This window comes from Cavia porcellus, unplaced genomic scaffold (assembly GCF_034190915.1).
Source record: "Cavia porcellus strain 051 isolate PalLab524CR breed Dunkin Hartley unplaced genomic scaffold, mCavPor4.1 scaffold_2, whole genome shotgun sequence".
Classification (NCBI taxonomy): Eukaryota; Metazoa; Chordata; class Mammalia; order Rodentia; family Caviidae; genus Cavia; species Cavia porcellus.
The window spans coordinates 59,365,885-59,381,619 of NW_026947485.1; the positions used below are offsets into that span (position 1 = coordinate 59,365,885).

Sequence of the window (15,735 nt, forward strand, 5' to 3'; positions counted from 1 at the left end):
CACTGCTCAGAGCCAACAGAAGGGAAAAGGAAATGGTGTAGCCAGCTATGCACATAGCAGTACATGGAGACAGGGTCAGCTTTAGCCAAAATGGAGATAACTGCTCTTTGTTCAAGGAGAGTTGTCCAGGTGGTCCTTCACACATAAGCTCCCTTCATAAAGTTTTTGGTGTATTACCACTGGAGTTACAGCAACTTCTCTGGAGGATAGCATAGCAGCACTTGTCAAAGAGCCTTACAAATGTCAATGCATTTGATCTGAATGAACAAGCTTTTCAGAATACTTAGTAATATAGAAAATTGTGCTACAATGTTACATGATAAACTACAATAATAAAACTTGGTGAAGTATTTTCTCCACACGTAGAAAATTAAATATAAATATATATACATATATTTCCATTTTCTAGATATACTGACTATAGACATATATTTCCCTTTCTGTATACATTCTAGTTTTACATTTATTAGATGGCTCTCCAAATGTTGAAAAGCATAACAGAAAATTCTCAAAAAGAAGGTGATTGATGATTCCCTTGTTTTGTGTGATTTTACTACTATAATTCAGCATTGTATTGGATTGTAGCATTACATTACATTTTTGGATTGTTGATATCCAAGTTTTTGTTAATCATCCTCCTTGGCTTCATGTCTTTGACAAATGTAGAATCCTGTCTCCTCAAGTCTCATTCCAGTCTCTTGTAAACACAGTGCAGGGCACTGGCAGCTTCATTTCTAGTACCCAACCCATCTCATGCCCTTCAGATGGATCTGATGGGCAGCGAGACAAACAAAGAAGGAAAATTCAATATCACCAGAACTTGCTGTGAAATAGAGTCAGAATTGTTGGTAACTAATAACTGAACTTTCAAAATTGGAAATTGGTACAGAAAAAGAATAGGGAATGCCTCATAGAATGGGTCCTCTTTAGACCCTGGTGCTTGTGTTTGTTGCTCAGCTTATGTGATATAAATAATATTCCTGAAAACACATGTTGCACCATCACCACAGACAGTGCTTAGTGGATTCATTATCTGTGCTTAGAGTCTTGTACATTTACTTCAGTTAATCTTCAGCACAATACAGAGGTATTGTTAGGTCACCCAATTGCCTAGGTCACACAACTATCAATGCTAGAGTTGCATTTTGAACTCTAAAAGTTTGGGCTGTTAAATAGTACAACTCAACCTCATTTTAGTTATAGTATATTATGTCCAACTTTTAACTTCTGTGATATTGTTTATTTTCTGCAGTGGAATGATTAAGTGCTAACTATAATAAGATACATCTTTAGGAAAAATATATTACAATCATACATCTAATTTTAATATATTTTCCTTTTTCCCTAGAAAGAAGAAATTATCAAACTTATATTTGAAATATGTGGTAAGATTTCAGGTGTACTATATGCCATGTTAGTAAGGTAATGAGTTTACTCAGAAGATGCACATTGCATAGCTGCTGAGTAGGTATGAAGTTCCTCTGAAGTCAGAGAGAAACAGCAGAAGCAGTGATGGAGCTTGGAAACCCTAATTTGAGCAAAGGGATTCATATTCCTAGGGTTGTTAGGGAATGAAGGTACCAGGCCACAGTGTGTGAAAACCAGTCTTTTGGAAGCCCTGTACTCATTTGTAGTCAGTGCTATTTACCTAGATTTGGGAAAAAAATGCAACAAAGAAAATACAACTACAAGAGCCCAATTGGTATCTGAGTCCAGTCTAGTTGTACTGATTATGCTGATTACGAGGTCTGTGTTTTTTTCTGAAGCCAAGGAATCTTTCTGATTTGAGTTTTGAGCACAATTTCTAGACCTGTCCTTGATCACCAAGGTAGGAGGACATTCAAGTGTTCATCTTGTCTCACAACTATACATAAATGATTCCCTGGATGAACATTTAAGACTAAAAAATAGTTACCAGTGAGAGGAAGTAAAAAGAGAGAGACAGAGATGAGACAAAAGGAACAGATTAATAGGATAATGATGAGAGAAACACCTGCGCTTAGAGAGAGACAGGAATATTATTATCTTTCCATGAAGTCAACTGGCTTGTTCCCTAAAATACTTTTAGACCTCAGAACCAGTCTGTGACTCTATAGTGTTAGCTTGAATGTGGTTTCTGAGTTCTGGGTGTCCTGTGAAAATAGCTCTCATATTCCTGATGCTTCTCTGTGATAGGATTGTCGGGCAACATGAGAATATAAAAAAAGAAATTGAGCCTTGGTAATTTTTATGTTCTGTGGATTCTGGAAACTGCATTGAATGATTGCTTAATTATCTGAATGTAGATTGTTTATTGACAGTATTCTCTCAGATCATGCCCCTCTAAAGATTCTGTAGTACAGATGGACTACTGGCCTCTTTCATAACATGAAAGCCAATGTGTCAGTATGAGTATCAGACTAAACTAGAATACTTAGGAGAGTTATTCTTGTGTACTGTTTAAGGCCCCAAAGCTTCCCCACAATTAAAAATTTTCATCCCATTACTTCATCCATTGGGCATGCTAGCAATCAAATCTCTGTTTTCAAATAAGCATGTGGTTGAAGGCTGAAATATCAGCTTTCAGATTAAACACAAACGGAAGAATGAAGACCAAATTTAGGGCAGTGTGTAGTTGGGGGAGGGAGAGGAATATAATTGGGAAGGCATACATAAGGCATGCTGACTTTTAAAAAGTATTTTGTTTAACTTAAGGAATGGACACATAAATGTTTATTTTCATCTGCAATTCTTTTTCTTTCCTTTAAAAATACATGCTTTTTGAAAAACAGCCAAATATAGAAACCAGAACGTAGGCAGTTTTCAGTGGTTTCCAGAGTCTCAGAAAAGGAATTCAGGGCTACCCTCACCCTTCCTGCCCCTCCCCTCCAGTGTGGCACAGTCTGGGATTCTTTTTTTCTTTTCATTCCTGCAATGTTTCCATCTCCATATTCATCTTTTAGGTTGTGGGCCTAGATGCCAAGAGACTCCGCTGGAGTTGGTGTTTGTGATTGACAGTTCCGAGAGTGTGGGACTAGAGAACTTCCAGATCATCCAGAATTTTGTGAAGACTCTGGCTGACCGGGTTGCCCTGGATCTTGCCACAGCTCGCATAGGCATCATCAATTACAGCCATAAAGTGGAGATGGTGGCCAATTTGAAGCAGTTCTCCAGCAAGGATGACTTCAAGCTGGCTGTAGACAACATGCAGTATCTGGGGGAAGGCACTTATACAGCCACTGCTCTTCAAGCAGCCAACGACATGTTCAAGGACGCAAGGCCGGGTGTAAAGAAGGTAGCTTTGGTCATCACTGATGGACAGACAGATTCCCGAGATAAAAAGAAACTAACAGAAGTGGTGAAAGATGCTAATGATACCAATGTGGAGAGATTTGTGATTGGAGTAGTGAAGAAAAATGACCCCAATTTTGAAATATTCTACAAGGAAATGAGGGTCATTGCTACTGATCGAGACCATGTGTATCTGTTCGATGATTTCCTTACCCTGCAAGGTAAGACTGCCCCTGGACAAAGGGCTTTGTTTTTCTAAGCTTTGCATCACTAGATTGTCCTGAACAAAAATAGAAATCAGGAGATTAATGAGGCTTATCATGACAATATTAAATTGTAACTCACAAACTACGGAAGGCAGTGAAGTTTTGTACCATCTAGTTTGGCAAGATAATTCTTTGTTTTATTCATGTGTCATAAAGGTGAGTTGACATTGGACCTTTTAAACTGAATTATATCAACAGACAGGAACAAAGAGTTTTCAAGATTTGGCGATAATGGTTGATTGGTTAATGTTCAGAAAATTACCTAGCTAGAAGAAGGGATAGAGCAAACCAACAGCAAGGAAGAAAACAAGTATAAAATCAAAATGAAGTTAAAAAAAACCTGATGAGTGATAAAGTTATAATAAACTAAAGTGAGGAGAGGCCCAAGTAGCTGGGTTTAGTTAAAGGACATGTTCTGGCCTTTGGTTTAATGAAAACTGACTGATGTCAGGGTTTCATCTTAACAGCCTCTTGGATACACATAGTAATGCAAATCTGATGGCTTCCCTCTGCTATGTTCACTCTTTCACGTTAACTACTATTTACTAATGAGGCAACTTAAGGCATTGACTCATCTGTGGTAGGGTCTGTATTATTTTACAATGGAATATATTCCAATATTTTGGAAACCGATGACTCACTCTGGTAGGACCATCTGTGTAAGTTTGTTAAGTAAGTGAAAGTTATGCTAACATGGCTGCAGGCTTCAGTTTGCCATCAACATCCTTCCTCTAACATTCCCCTGGGAGCAGGGTTTTTACAGTTGGGCAAAGACCTTCAGTGCTCCCATGCCTTGTCTATTCTGGGTGCCAACACCACCAGCCCAAGGATCAGCTTTCCAGGCTTAGAGAGCTTTCCACTTTCTCTTTCCTTCCTTCTCTAGAACTTTCTACCATCTCGTGTCTCATTTCCTAAGTACTTCGCTGGGTGGCTGGTGTATTTATCTGATACATTCAATCTTACTGGGTTAATCATTTGTTAGAATAGCCCAAGTCTTACATGTTGCAGAAAATGTTATATGTTAACCATTAACAAACTTTATCATCTTATCTGAACGAATTTGTAATTTTTTACATGAGGAATATATTTTTGAACTGGATGGCCTTTTGCTATCCTAAAACCAGAAGTAATTGCTCATTTTACTTACAGTGAGTGACACTAGACCATTACATAGAGTAATCCTCAGTTAACCAACACTTGGTATAAATAAGCATTTAAGTAACTCTTTTGTCTCTTTATGCCCTTGTGTATTATTAGTTATTTTAGATAACCTCTGATAAATCTATAAAAAATACTTTCTACATTTGTTCACTTTAGCAATTGATCCCATATAATGTGATGTTTCATTTTAAGAATGTTCATCTCTTTAAACATGTTTTAAGTAAAATTTTGTTGTTCCTGCTCTCTCCCTTTCTACTTCTCTTTTAAAGACACCCTGAAGCAAAAGTTGTCTAAAAAAATTTGTGAGGATTTTGAGTCCTATTTTCTTCAAGTTTTTGGTACAGTGTCACTTCGACCTGGGCTTGGGATGTTGGGGGAAGAACTCAATGAATCCTCTCTAGAGCCTACAAAAGAAGTTTCTGAGCCAGTAAGTAACTGTCTTGCTTACCTTTTGGGCATAAAGTGGTATATTCTGTCTGTTTTACCTCAAAGTTCCACTCCCTGCACTGTCACAATCAACTGGGAGATATGCATTTTGACGTCCCTGGCACATTGATCCTAGATTTCCAGGTCTGAAATGACTCTACAGCTCACAAACATGAGTATGTGGTCAAAAAAAAATCCATGTTTGATAATTATTTATTGTTATGGTTTGTGTTGAAATGTCCCCCCCACCCCACAAAGCCTCATGCTGTGATGGGGGGGCAGAACTTTCAAAGGCAGCTGAATCTAGCGTTTGTGACTGGTTCATTGTCTAGTGCTGGGATTGGCAGTGTGAGTGCTGCCCCCACCCTGGGGCATGGAGCCGGTATACACTGTAAGGAAGGGAAGGTAGGGAGCTTTACCCTTTTTGCTCTTTTGCTCTTGTCTCTTGCAGCTGCCACGAGCGGCTGCCCCTTAGCCATGCCATCCTGCCTGAGTATGGACTGAAATCTCCCCAAACTGTAAACTAAATAAGCCTTTCCTTCCTTCATTTTGGGAGTCATGCATTTGTCTCAGCAATGAGAGAAAAGAATTATTGCATTTATTTATTTTAGTACTGGGTATCAAATTCATAACTTCGCACTTGCCAGGAAGGTGCTTATGATGTTGAGCTAAATCCCCAGCCTAATTAATATATTTATTAAATGTTGCAAATAATATATTTGTGTTATACATCTTTCATGACCAAAATAACCATATATATTATGACATATTAACACTACATTGTTTGAATTTGCTCACTTATTGTGCTTTGTAAATTCTTTCATACCAGGCTACAAATCTCCCTCATTCTACTATGCATCTACTTTCTACTTTGTACCTTCTCGAGTCTTTCCAGAGTTTGCACATGTCTGTTTTGCCACTTTCCCACACTCCCAGTCACACTCTTGCTCTTTGAGCTTCCACCTCTGTGCTTAGTGTGGGTAGGAAGGGAGGCTAGATGCACTGGATGCATGGTGAATGCTCAATTGTAGCCTTGGCCACATGACCCTGGAATAATGACCTCCTGAATCAATGCAGACAAATATGACTTCCTCATAGTAAGCTTCTGGGAAGACACTTACTGATTAGATTACAAACAACTAGTAGGTTCCTCACGAGAAAACTCGAGGGCTCCTCAGTTACTTGTGAGTGCTACAGTCTTCCCCATCAGTTTACAGGTAATGCAAATCTAGACTGGATTCTAGGACACATATGGATATCCTTTAGCCAGCAGGCTCACAGTCATGCCCCTATTCTTTAAGTCCAGTAACAACCCTGTACCATCTGTTTCTTTATTTATATGACCTTGTCACCAGTAGCAAGCAAACAGTATTCTAATATCAGGATTCAACTGTCTGACTCATAAGATAAATGTCTCATGGGAAACATCTAAATCAAGAGTTGGATGAGGGTCATTTAGGAATCAGACTTAGGATATCTTCCTAAGGGTACAGACTACAGAGCTCACTAGATTTTTATACCTGTTCAAAAAAGGGAAGAAGGCCTCTAACACTCTCTAATTAAACACTAAGTGACCACAAAATGAATATTTTCAGTTAGTGCAAGTCCACTTATGAATTGCTTGGAAATCAGCACACCTGCTGATTTATTTATTCAATCTGTGCTGTACCAGGATTCAGCACACTCTTTTGGTAAAGTGTCCCATATTGAATATTTTTGCCTTGTGGACCACTCAATTTCCAGTTACTCTGTCTTTGAAGTGCAAAAGTCACCATAGATGTTACTTAAAGGGATGAGTTATGACAGTGTTCTGATAAAGCTTAATCATAAAAAGAGTTGGTAAAGTATGTACTCAGCCTACCAGAGGCTCTGGGTTTGATCCCCAGCACCAAAACAAAACAAAAATTTATTCACAAACACAGATGGAGACTGATACTTGGCCTTCAAGTTTGCCAATCTTGATGTACACTAAGCATTTTAAAGTAAATTGTAGACAATAATATACACTATCTCCTCTTGAGCACGGACTGTCTTGCTTGCTCATGTTTTATCACTGTGCTGCTATATAGATCAATTTATATAATTGGTTGCCTCTTATATATTTAGATATTTCCTGAAGTCTGTACAAAAAAGAATGAGCTCAGGTTTCATCCAGCAAGTTCGTCATGGTTAAACCGAGCCCTTCTCATAATTGCTCAACGACATTTTTGGCTACACTAGCACCAGTGAATTCCAGTACTGAATATTATTTACTGCTCTGCTGTGTGGTACCTTTTGAGACTTGGTTCTTGCTTGAGAGAAGCCCATGATTTGTCAGGGAAATCATTAAGTACAAGAAAAACTGAGGCTTTAAGTATTTTAGCAGAGCTGTGGATGAAATGCAAGAGATGGTGCAATTAATTTCAAGGAGAATAACGTGAACTAACTTTATTTGCTGGGACTAAGGCTAAAAATACGATGCCAGATGTAATGGTTGATACATTTTTTTCAACTTGAGAAGTTTAGATGTTTAACTTAGCAACTGAATAGGAAGCCAGGGACCTCACTTTGTAAGCGTCCTCTTACAAAGGGAACTGAGGAGGAAATTGAGATGGTGTGAGTGCTATATGGGTCCTGGGGAGACTGGTAGCCTGCTTACAATGTAAAGGAGAAAAAGAGGATTGCCTCCCCTCTTTTTGTTCTTGTTGCTTTTGCTGTCTTCTGATGCCTTGATCTGTTGCCTCTGCCATGTCATCCTGCCTTGGAGCCTGCTGATTACCTACTGAAACCTCCACAAACTGTGAGCTAATGAAACCTTTCCTTCCTTAATTTTGAGCATCAGGATATTTTGTCTCAGCAACAAGAGAGAAGTAACCAAGACACGAGGGTAACTTAAACAACAAACATTTATTTCTCACAATTCTAAAGACTGGGGAGTCTGAATTTTTAGAGTTAGCTAAGGTTTACATTCTGGTTTACAGTGAGCTATCTTCTTGCTATGTCCTCATGTGGCCAAGAGACCACTCATCTCTCATATCTTTTTTTAAAGGGGACTAAACCCATTGATGAGGGCTTCCTTCCTAGAACTTAATTACCTTCAAAGTCCTCATCACCAAATGCCATCACACTGGGGATTCAGGTTTCAACATATGAATATTTTAGAGATGCAAACATGTAGTCTCCTGAAACCAAAAGCTTCCCAGGGAAGGTGACATTGACTGACGAACTGACAGTAGCTAGGAGTTTTTCAAAGAACAGGGGACATGTAGGCAAAGAGGGATTATTGATATTTCAAGAAAAGAGGATAGGGCCAGAGATATAGTTCAGTGGCACAGTGCCTGACTAGTAAGCACAAGGTCCTGAGTTTGATTCCTGGTACAAAAAACAAACAAGCAAAGGATAGATTCAATCTAATTGTATCTAAGAGTATGTGTGGCAGAATGGTGAGAGTTAGAGCTAGATTGATAAGGACTGATTATTTGGTTTTGATGTCAAGCGAAGAAACTTGACTTTCATCTGTAGGTCTGCTAGCCAGGAGACAGCAGAGATTGTAAAGCAAGGGTCATATGGTTATGACTGATTCACAGAAAGATGACCTTGATTGCACAGTGTGAAAGGTGACTTGAAAGAGAAAGGGAGGGGGAGGGGCTGGGATATAAGGTGAAAGAATATAAGCCTTATACTAAGCCAGAAGCAGTTGGGATTTTAAAAAGTGATATAGATTGGAAAGCCATTTTACTCAGAGTAGCAGAATTTACTGACTAAATGGATTTAAGACAAGGTCTTACAATGTAGTTCAGACTGCCCTCAAACTTGTGACCATTTTCCTGCCTCGTGTCTCAAATAGGATTATACATATGTTCCACCACTCTTGGCAGTGACTAAACAGACTGGAGATTAGAGAAGGAGAGAGGTTTTTGTAATTATTGTGTTCTGTCTTTGAGACACCCTGGATTGAAACAACATGTACTGAGACAGAGACTGTAAGAGGAAGAATAGGTTTTTAAAGGAAGACGATGTTTAGTTTGTATATTGCAAGGTGCTTAGGGAACAGTCAAGAAAGTTATGATACAGAATGAGGGATAGTAGGATCATAGGTCTCTGGTGTCAGGTCTCTAAAACTCTGATGACCCTGGGACATAAGTGATGCTAAAGATATGGCAGATAAAGTACCATGGTAATGAGATACGGGCGAGGGCATAAGAACAATGCATCCAAAATAGCTTACAAAACCAAGTGCTAACCAGGGAAGCTCAGTGTCAGCTAAGTTTCTCTAGGGGACATTTGAGTCAGGGAGGCTGCTGTGAACTTCAGCTTCTTAGACAGCTTCTTTTGCTGCCAGGACTTCTCATTCTGACTCAGTCTGTAGAAGTGTCAAGGCAAAACTGAATTTTAAACAACTGACTTCCTAATAGATATTTAAACCAAAAAGATATATATGCATTTAAAGTCTCTGAGATAGCCATCTTCCTACGGGGTACTCACATGAATGTAAAAATGCACTTCTATTTCTGTGAGTGCACATCTGCCTTTATTCAATAAGTTTTACTACAGTATCAAGCATTTAAAATAAATTGAATTTGTCAAAGCCTTTAGATTCTTAGGTTGTTCTGGAGGTTACTGTAGGCACTGCCACCAAACAAGAAATGATCTGAGAAATGCTTTCCCTTTTTGTCTCCTTTTCTTTTCTCTGTTGTTCCTTTTATCAGTCCCTTATGATACTTAACTTTGCCCTTCCTGCTTCCTGTTTTTTCTGCCAAAATATGTTGTTAGGAGACAAATCTGCCATCAGTTATATATACCACAATGTGAAATCTAAGTTAGTGGTTTCCACCTCAAAGAAGGACTAACATTTTAAGTATCAAATCTAACTGTGAAATGAGGTGTGATCCTGATTGGGTGAACTTTTAATTATCTGGGAACAGGTGTTTTGGGAAATACGGAAACAGAAATCTCAGGTTTTACTAACTTTGTAATGCTTAGGCAACTTCCTCCTGTGGTTCTTTTATAGGCCAGTCTTGGGAAAGGAAATACATTCTTTTTGGCCTCTCTTCAAAAATCTGGGGATGACTTACTCTTTCTTTTTGAATTTCTTGCATCATATATCATTAATAATGGATTTATATTTTTAGGGGAAATAATGTGTTCCTAATTAAACTTTGTCTTGCTCATGAAATTTTACATAGTAAATGCTTATTTACCTAATGAATGCTTTATCAATTGTGCTCAAAGAGAAATCTGAAGATTTTCTTTAGTGAAAGATATGGGATAGACGTTGCGGAGGTGGGAAATTCTGGTTTGGGGGAGATGAAAAAGAAAGAAGGGAAGGGGAAAAAGAAGATCCAAGTGTAATACGTTGATATTCCAAGTCCCAATAGTGAATGTATTTATCATGTATTGTAAACATATACCAATAAAAGTTTAAGAAAAATACCAGTTATACTGTTATACAAATGATTATATATATATATATATATATATATATATATATAAATATTATTGTGTTTATGGGATTAATAACCTTAACGCTTCCTGTTCCTTTATGCTTTTTGATTTGATCAGTTGAGTTAAGATTTCCAAGATATAAATGGGAGCAATGCAATAAACTCAAATCAGTATTAGGCCACTTGGTAATACCCAGTAATGGCCTATTAAGCCTGTAAGCTTATTCATTTCCTGAAAGAAGTCACAATTTGTCATTCTAAACACCTTGATTAAAATGTCAGCACACATTCAGAGGAGCTGATTTCTTGTAATAATATTGTAGATTCTTTCCCCCTGGCAGAAGTAGGAAGGAAAGAAACACTTTCTAAAAGCTTCTTTTTTCATGTACTATGAAAAGTTGTTCTCCAACGGTAACCTAGAGAATTGGCAGCAAATTTGTTTCCTCTTTGTAGAAGGTAGGATGGGGGTTTTGCATACAGGGTCCCACAGCAACCAGGCTGAGGACTGACGGGTCAGGCCATTGTGGGAAGAAGCCCTCTGGGTAGCTCTTATGCTGGCTAGAGGCCGCGTAGTGGAAGAGGAAGGGAATCTAGGCATCTCCTCCTTCCCTTCCTCCCCACCCCGCTCTTGTTCCTCCTCTCCCTTTCCTTCCTTCTCCTCTGCCCCTCCTCTCTCCCACCTTCTCTTCTTGATGGTGCCTGATATATATAACACCAGCTCTAAGTCTAAGGCGGTGGTTCCACATTTCCACAAAAATACATACTCTGTACCGCTGTACATTACAGAAACTAGCCTAGCAGCTCACTGGTGGCTCTTCCCTCCTGTCTTAGTCCCCCTGTTTCAGTGAAGTATCCCCATTTCCATTTCACTCTTGCCATCTCGCCATCCCATACTCTCCTTTCCCTGTGTGTACTCATTCTTACTCCATCCCAGCATCCCTGCAGCAGTGCGACTTTGGAGGCCAGCTCCACTGGCACTTTTAGAAAGAACTGGTTCAGACATGATAGCGTCAAATGGGTCCTTTCATCCCACAGCCTGGCTCTGGGCTTCGTCCTTTGCCCTACAGGGACATAGACCAGTTTCTTTCTGTCTCTTCCAGGTTCAGGCCTTTGCTTCACTATTGTGCTGTTCTCCAGCAATTTTTCATTTCCTTCCTTAGGGTCGGTAAATAGGGTTCAGAGTCAGTTACTGAAAAATACCCCAACCCTCCCATGACTGTGTTCTTCTTGCTATGATCTTACCTCTTCCTATCTTTTCATAATTATTCCTTGGTGAAGTCTCTGCTAGCACTTTGTCTCTTTCTTTTTGTCTTTTGCTTCCCCTTTCTTACTCATATTGCTACCCTTCCCTCCTTCCTGTCACTGTATCTCCCTCTCAGCTCATCGTCCCCCATTAGGAAATCCTCTGAAGTCAGGCTGTGGCCTTACTATACCACTAAAATCCTGCTAACAATAAGCCACAGTACTGGCAGCCTCCTGATCGTCAACCCTGTTGCTATGTAGTTCTGATTTCTCTTTGGCATGTAACACCACAGCTACTTCTATTTTTTAAAAATTTTTCCTGGATTTTGAGAATCTTCTCTCTCACTCTCCTTTGAATGTATTTCCTTCTTAATCACTGCCAGGGGTTTTTCATTCTCTGCCTATCCCTTGCACGTTAAACTACTAATTTTTCTAAGCCTGCTTCTCTTCTTCCACATTCTCGTTATTCTGAGTTTGTTTCCACACATGCCCCCTGCTATTGAACCTGCCTTCCTAGTCCAGACTTTCCTCCTGGGCTTCACACTCACTTTTGATGGACCATGCACACCTTATTCTGGGTATTCCACAGCATTTATCATGGAATATAGTCACAACGGTGCTTCTCTAAATTTCATTTTTACGGGGAGCATCGCTTTCCCACCAACCAGCCAGGCATCTGATAAGAATCCTGGGGTGAGGCCATCATCCTGTGCTCACTTTCCCTGGCATACTCATTGCTATTAACTTTCCTAGTCTGCTCTTAGCATCCTTCTTTCTACCCTATATACCTCTTTGCTCATCCATGCTTTTCTTCTCTTAGATCAGGACTTCATCATTTATTTTCTATATGAATAGTGTTACATAGTCATAGTTTGTCTCCCACCAGGTGTGGTAATGCATGCCTGTCATCTCAGCACTCAGGAGGCTGAGGCAGGAGGATTGCTGTGAGTTCCAGGCCAGTGAGCACTATGAGATCTTGTCTCAGAAATAACAAAACATAATTTGTATCCAGTCTCTCTTTTCTACTTCCTTTTCTGTTTATTCATTACCTATTGATGGTATCATTTATGTATTTTCACCTTTTAAAGTTAGCCATTATTTCACTTGCACATAATTCCATCATGGCTTATATTTTACCGTGGCTCATACTTTCGTCTTGGGAGTAGCCTCTGTGACAGCAGAGTAGGAGAAATAGCATAAGAGAATGCACCTGTATTATCTTTGAATGCTCTAAGAAACAGAATACAAAAGATAAAAATACAAAATAAAATTCTGTAGGATGTTCAATTATACTATACTGTTAAATAAAGTAACTTACCTAAAAGGCTATAACCAATGCTATTGAAAACTGAAAAAGACCTGGGACCCAGCCTAGTCTTTATAGTTTCTCCACTGATAGAAAAACTAGCTTAATTTCTAAAATCAGATCCAATTATTATATATCATCAGTAACTTTGGCTAAGCCACCTATACAAATATGGTTGTATGAGTTAGTGTTATAATTTACTTACTGATAAAAGAAAATTAATACTCATTATGGTGGTCAAAAACAAATTCTTCATAAAACCGTATATATCAACTAATCATTAGTGTTGCTGTGTGAAATTGATTTGTAAGCATATATAATACTAATAATAGGTTTATTACTTCTAAAATATACTGCTAGCATATGGAGGGAAAGAGAAGTACAACAAAATGTTGCAATTTGATGGAGAAGAAATATCCCAGACCCAGATAGTCAGAAAACCTGGTTTGTAGTCTCCTTACTGAATCTAAATATTTTATTCCCTGGGCTTCAACAACTATATTTTTCCTATTTTATTATTTTTGAAATTGAATTGCCTCTCTTTAATATATGTGATCTTTTAAAAATAATTTATCATGTTGTCTCATGACAAATGGCATTCTAGAAGTGAAATCCGAGACCTGTATGACATGGGGAGAATCATCTCTTTTCTTGAGGTCTCAGGTTCCCTGTCTATAAAATGAAGGGTTATTATCAGAGTATTCTTCCTGTTTTAAAGCACACAATTATAGCAGCAAAATCACTTGCTGAGCAATGCTGTCCTCACTGGCCTTAGACTAAGCAATGAGGGGTTTACCATGAACAGAGTAGAATCCTGCATCCCACCTCTGTGGAAGAGGAGTCAGTTTTGGGAGATGCAGCCCAAGCCTAAGGTGTTTTTGAAGTTTTATAACCTTGAAATGCAAATTAAAGCTTTTAGTTTAAACACTTATGTGGTAAGAGACCTTCAGAGCATTCTTGACCCCTAGGAGGAGTCTATCAAGGAGGCGCCTCCAGCTTGGAAGGTGCTGGCTGTGGATCACTCTGATAGTGGCAGAATCTGTCACAACCAGATGGGAGAAATTCTGACCCTCACTGCTTGGAAAATGCTTGATCATAGGAGCTAATGTACAGGATCATTAGCATTCACTGAGAGGAGACATGAGCTCAGACTTGAAGAGCTTGTCTATAATATATGCCAGACTCCAGATAATAAATTATGAGAAAAATGTTTGGAAATCAAAACCAAAGTTGTAGAAGGGTGTGTTGCCTGGCTGGCAATTCCTAGCTCACGCATTCATGGTTTAGGGATGCTACACTGGGTATGTTTTGCTCCCCTCAAAGAGCAGCTATAAGAGCATAGTGATTAACACTTCTGCTCCTAGAAGCCCAAAGACTTGTCTTGTCTTGTCTTGTCTTGTCACTGTCTGTAAATGTATTGTTTTTTTGTGAGCACTATCAGTATCAGCTCCCCACATCCCCTAGACTCCTGTTCTGCACCTTTTACTAAGGTTAACCCCTGCATGGAGCTGGAGCCACCCTCTCCACCAAGACAGGAGCAGAGATACACAGATCTGTAGGTGGGCTTGTGTTTGAACATCAGTTTTTAAAAACACAATATAACAAACACCTGAGTGTCCCCCATGAGTAACCAGGGTTTCCACTGGTTCACTCACAGTTTAATTCTGAGTTTGTTTTCTCCTGGAGCGTATTGTCCTTTGTCCAGAGACAAACATTACCATGAATTTGGTGTTTATTCTGCCACTTAAATTTGTTCCTTAAATAAAATCTTATAGCTGGAAGCTAGGCTAGGGACTATTATTATTTTAAAAGTATGGCATTAGTGCCTAGAGAATTTGGACCCTCTGAAGTTGTCTTTCCTTGGTGTGCCCTGTGCTTTATTAAGTTCAACCTAGATTGAGTATAATAGACTCTAACCCCCCGAATTTATCTAGTAGCTACTATTTGCTTATTTATAGAGATTAAAAGAAAACAGTAGGAAAGTAAGAAAGCAAGCAAGAAGTAGCATACCTTAACTTATCAGAAATGTGACATCCATATAAAATGGAAAACAGTATAAGATGGTAGAAGAAAGAAACATTTTTCCCCCTCTACTCTGGTAAATCCATTGTCTGGAACTCTTTAAATTTGGCAGACAAAAGATAGATTAACAAGAGGAAAACAAGCAGAACTGTGTTAACATGTGCAGCATATGTACACATAGGAGCACTCCATGATAAGTAACAGAGGGGCAGAGAGCACTGTGAGCTTGTGTGGCACCCTCACAAAAGAACAATACATTTGCAGACAATGACAAGGCAAAGGAAAAAGCCTTTGGGTTTTGAGGGTACCAAATCATGGGAGAGCGAATATATGGGAGAACTAGTGCAAGACAAGAGCTACATAAATCTGCTGTGCGAAGTGTTCAGGTACTGTCTCTGGACTAGGATGTAGAGTTACCTCCAGTGATTAACTCTGTGCTTCTTGGTAGAGAGAAGAGGGTTCAACTTTAAAATTTGTGTTTTGCTTTTAGGAGAATACAGAGAGGGTAGAGAGCTTTTCTTATATCAGCTTCTTTCATTTGTCAGTTGCTTTGAGCTCAAATAATATGCAAAAGCAGCATATTTGGGCTTCTATCTTCTCCTACAGTAGAATAGGCTTG

General features: G+C 39.0%; 1 protein-coding gene across 1 annotated transcript in view; it reads left to right on the forward strand.

Annotated features, from left to right (window-relative positions):
- Col28a1 (collagen type XXVIII alpha 1 chain) overlaps positions 1-15,735 on the forward strand; it is a 182,803-nt gene that overhangs the window by 162,032 nt on the left and 5,036 nt on the right. Inside the window, exons 31-33 of the mRNA XM_013158142.3 lie at positions 1,349-1,385; positions 2,943-3,491; positions 4,967-5,124. Of these exons, the coding sequence (XP_013013596.2) occupies positions 1,349-1,385; positions 2,943-3,491; positions 4,967-5,124 (744 nt within the window). The remainder of the gene's footprint in view (positions 1-1,348; positions 1,386-2,942; positions 3,492-4,966; positions 5,125-15,735) is intronic.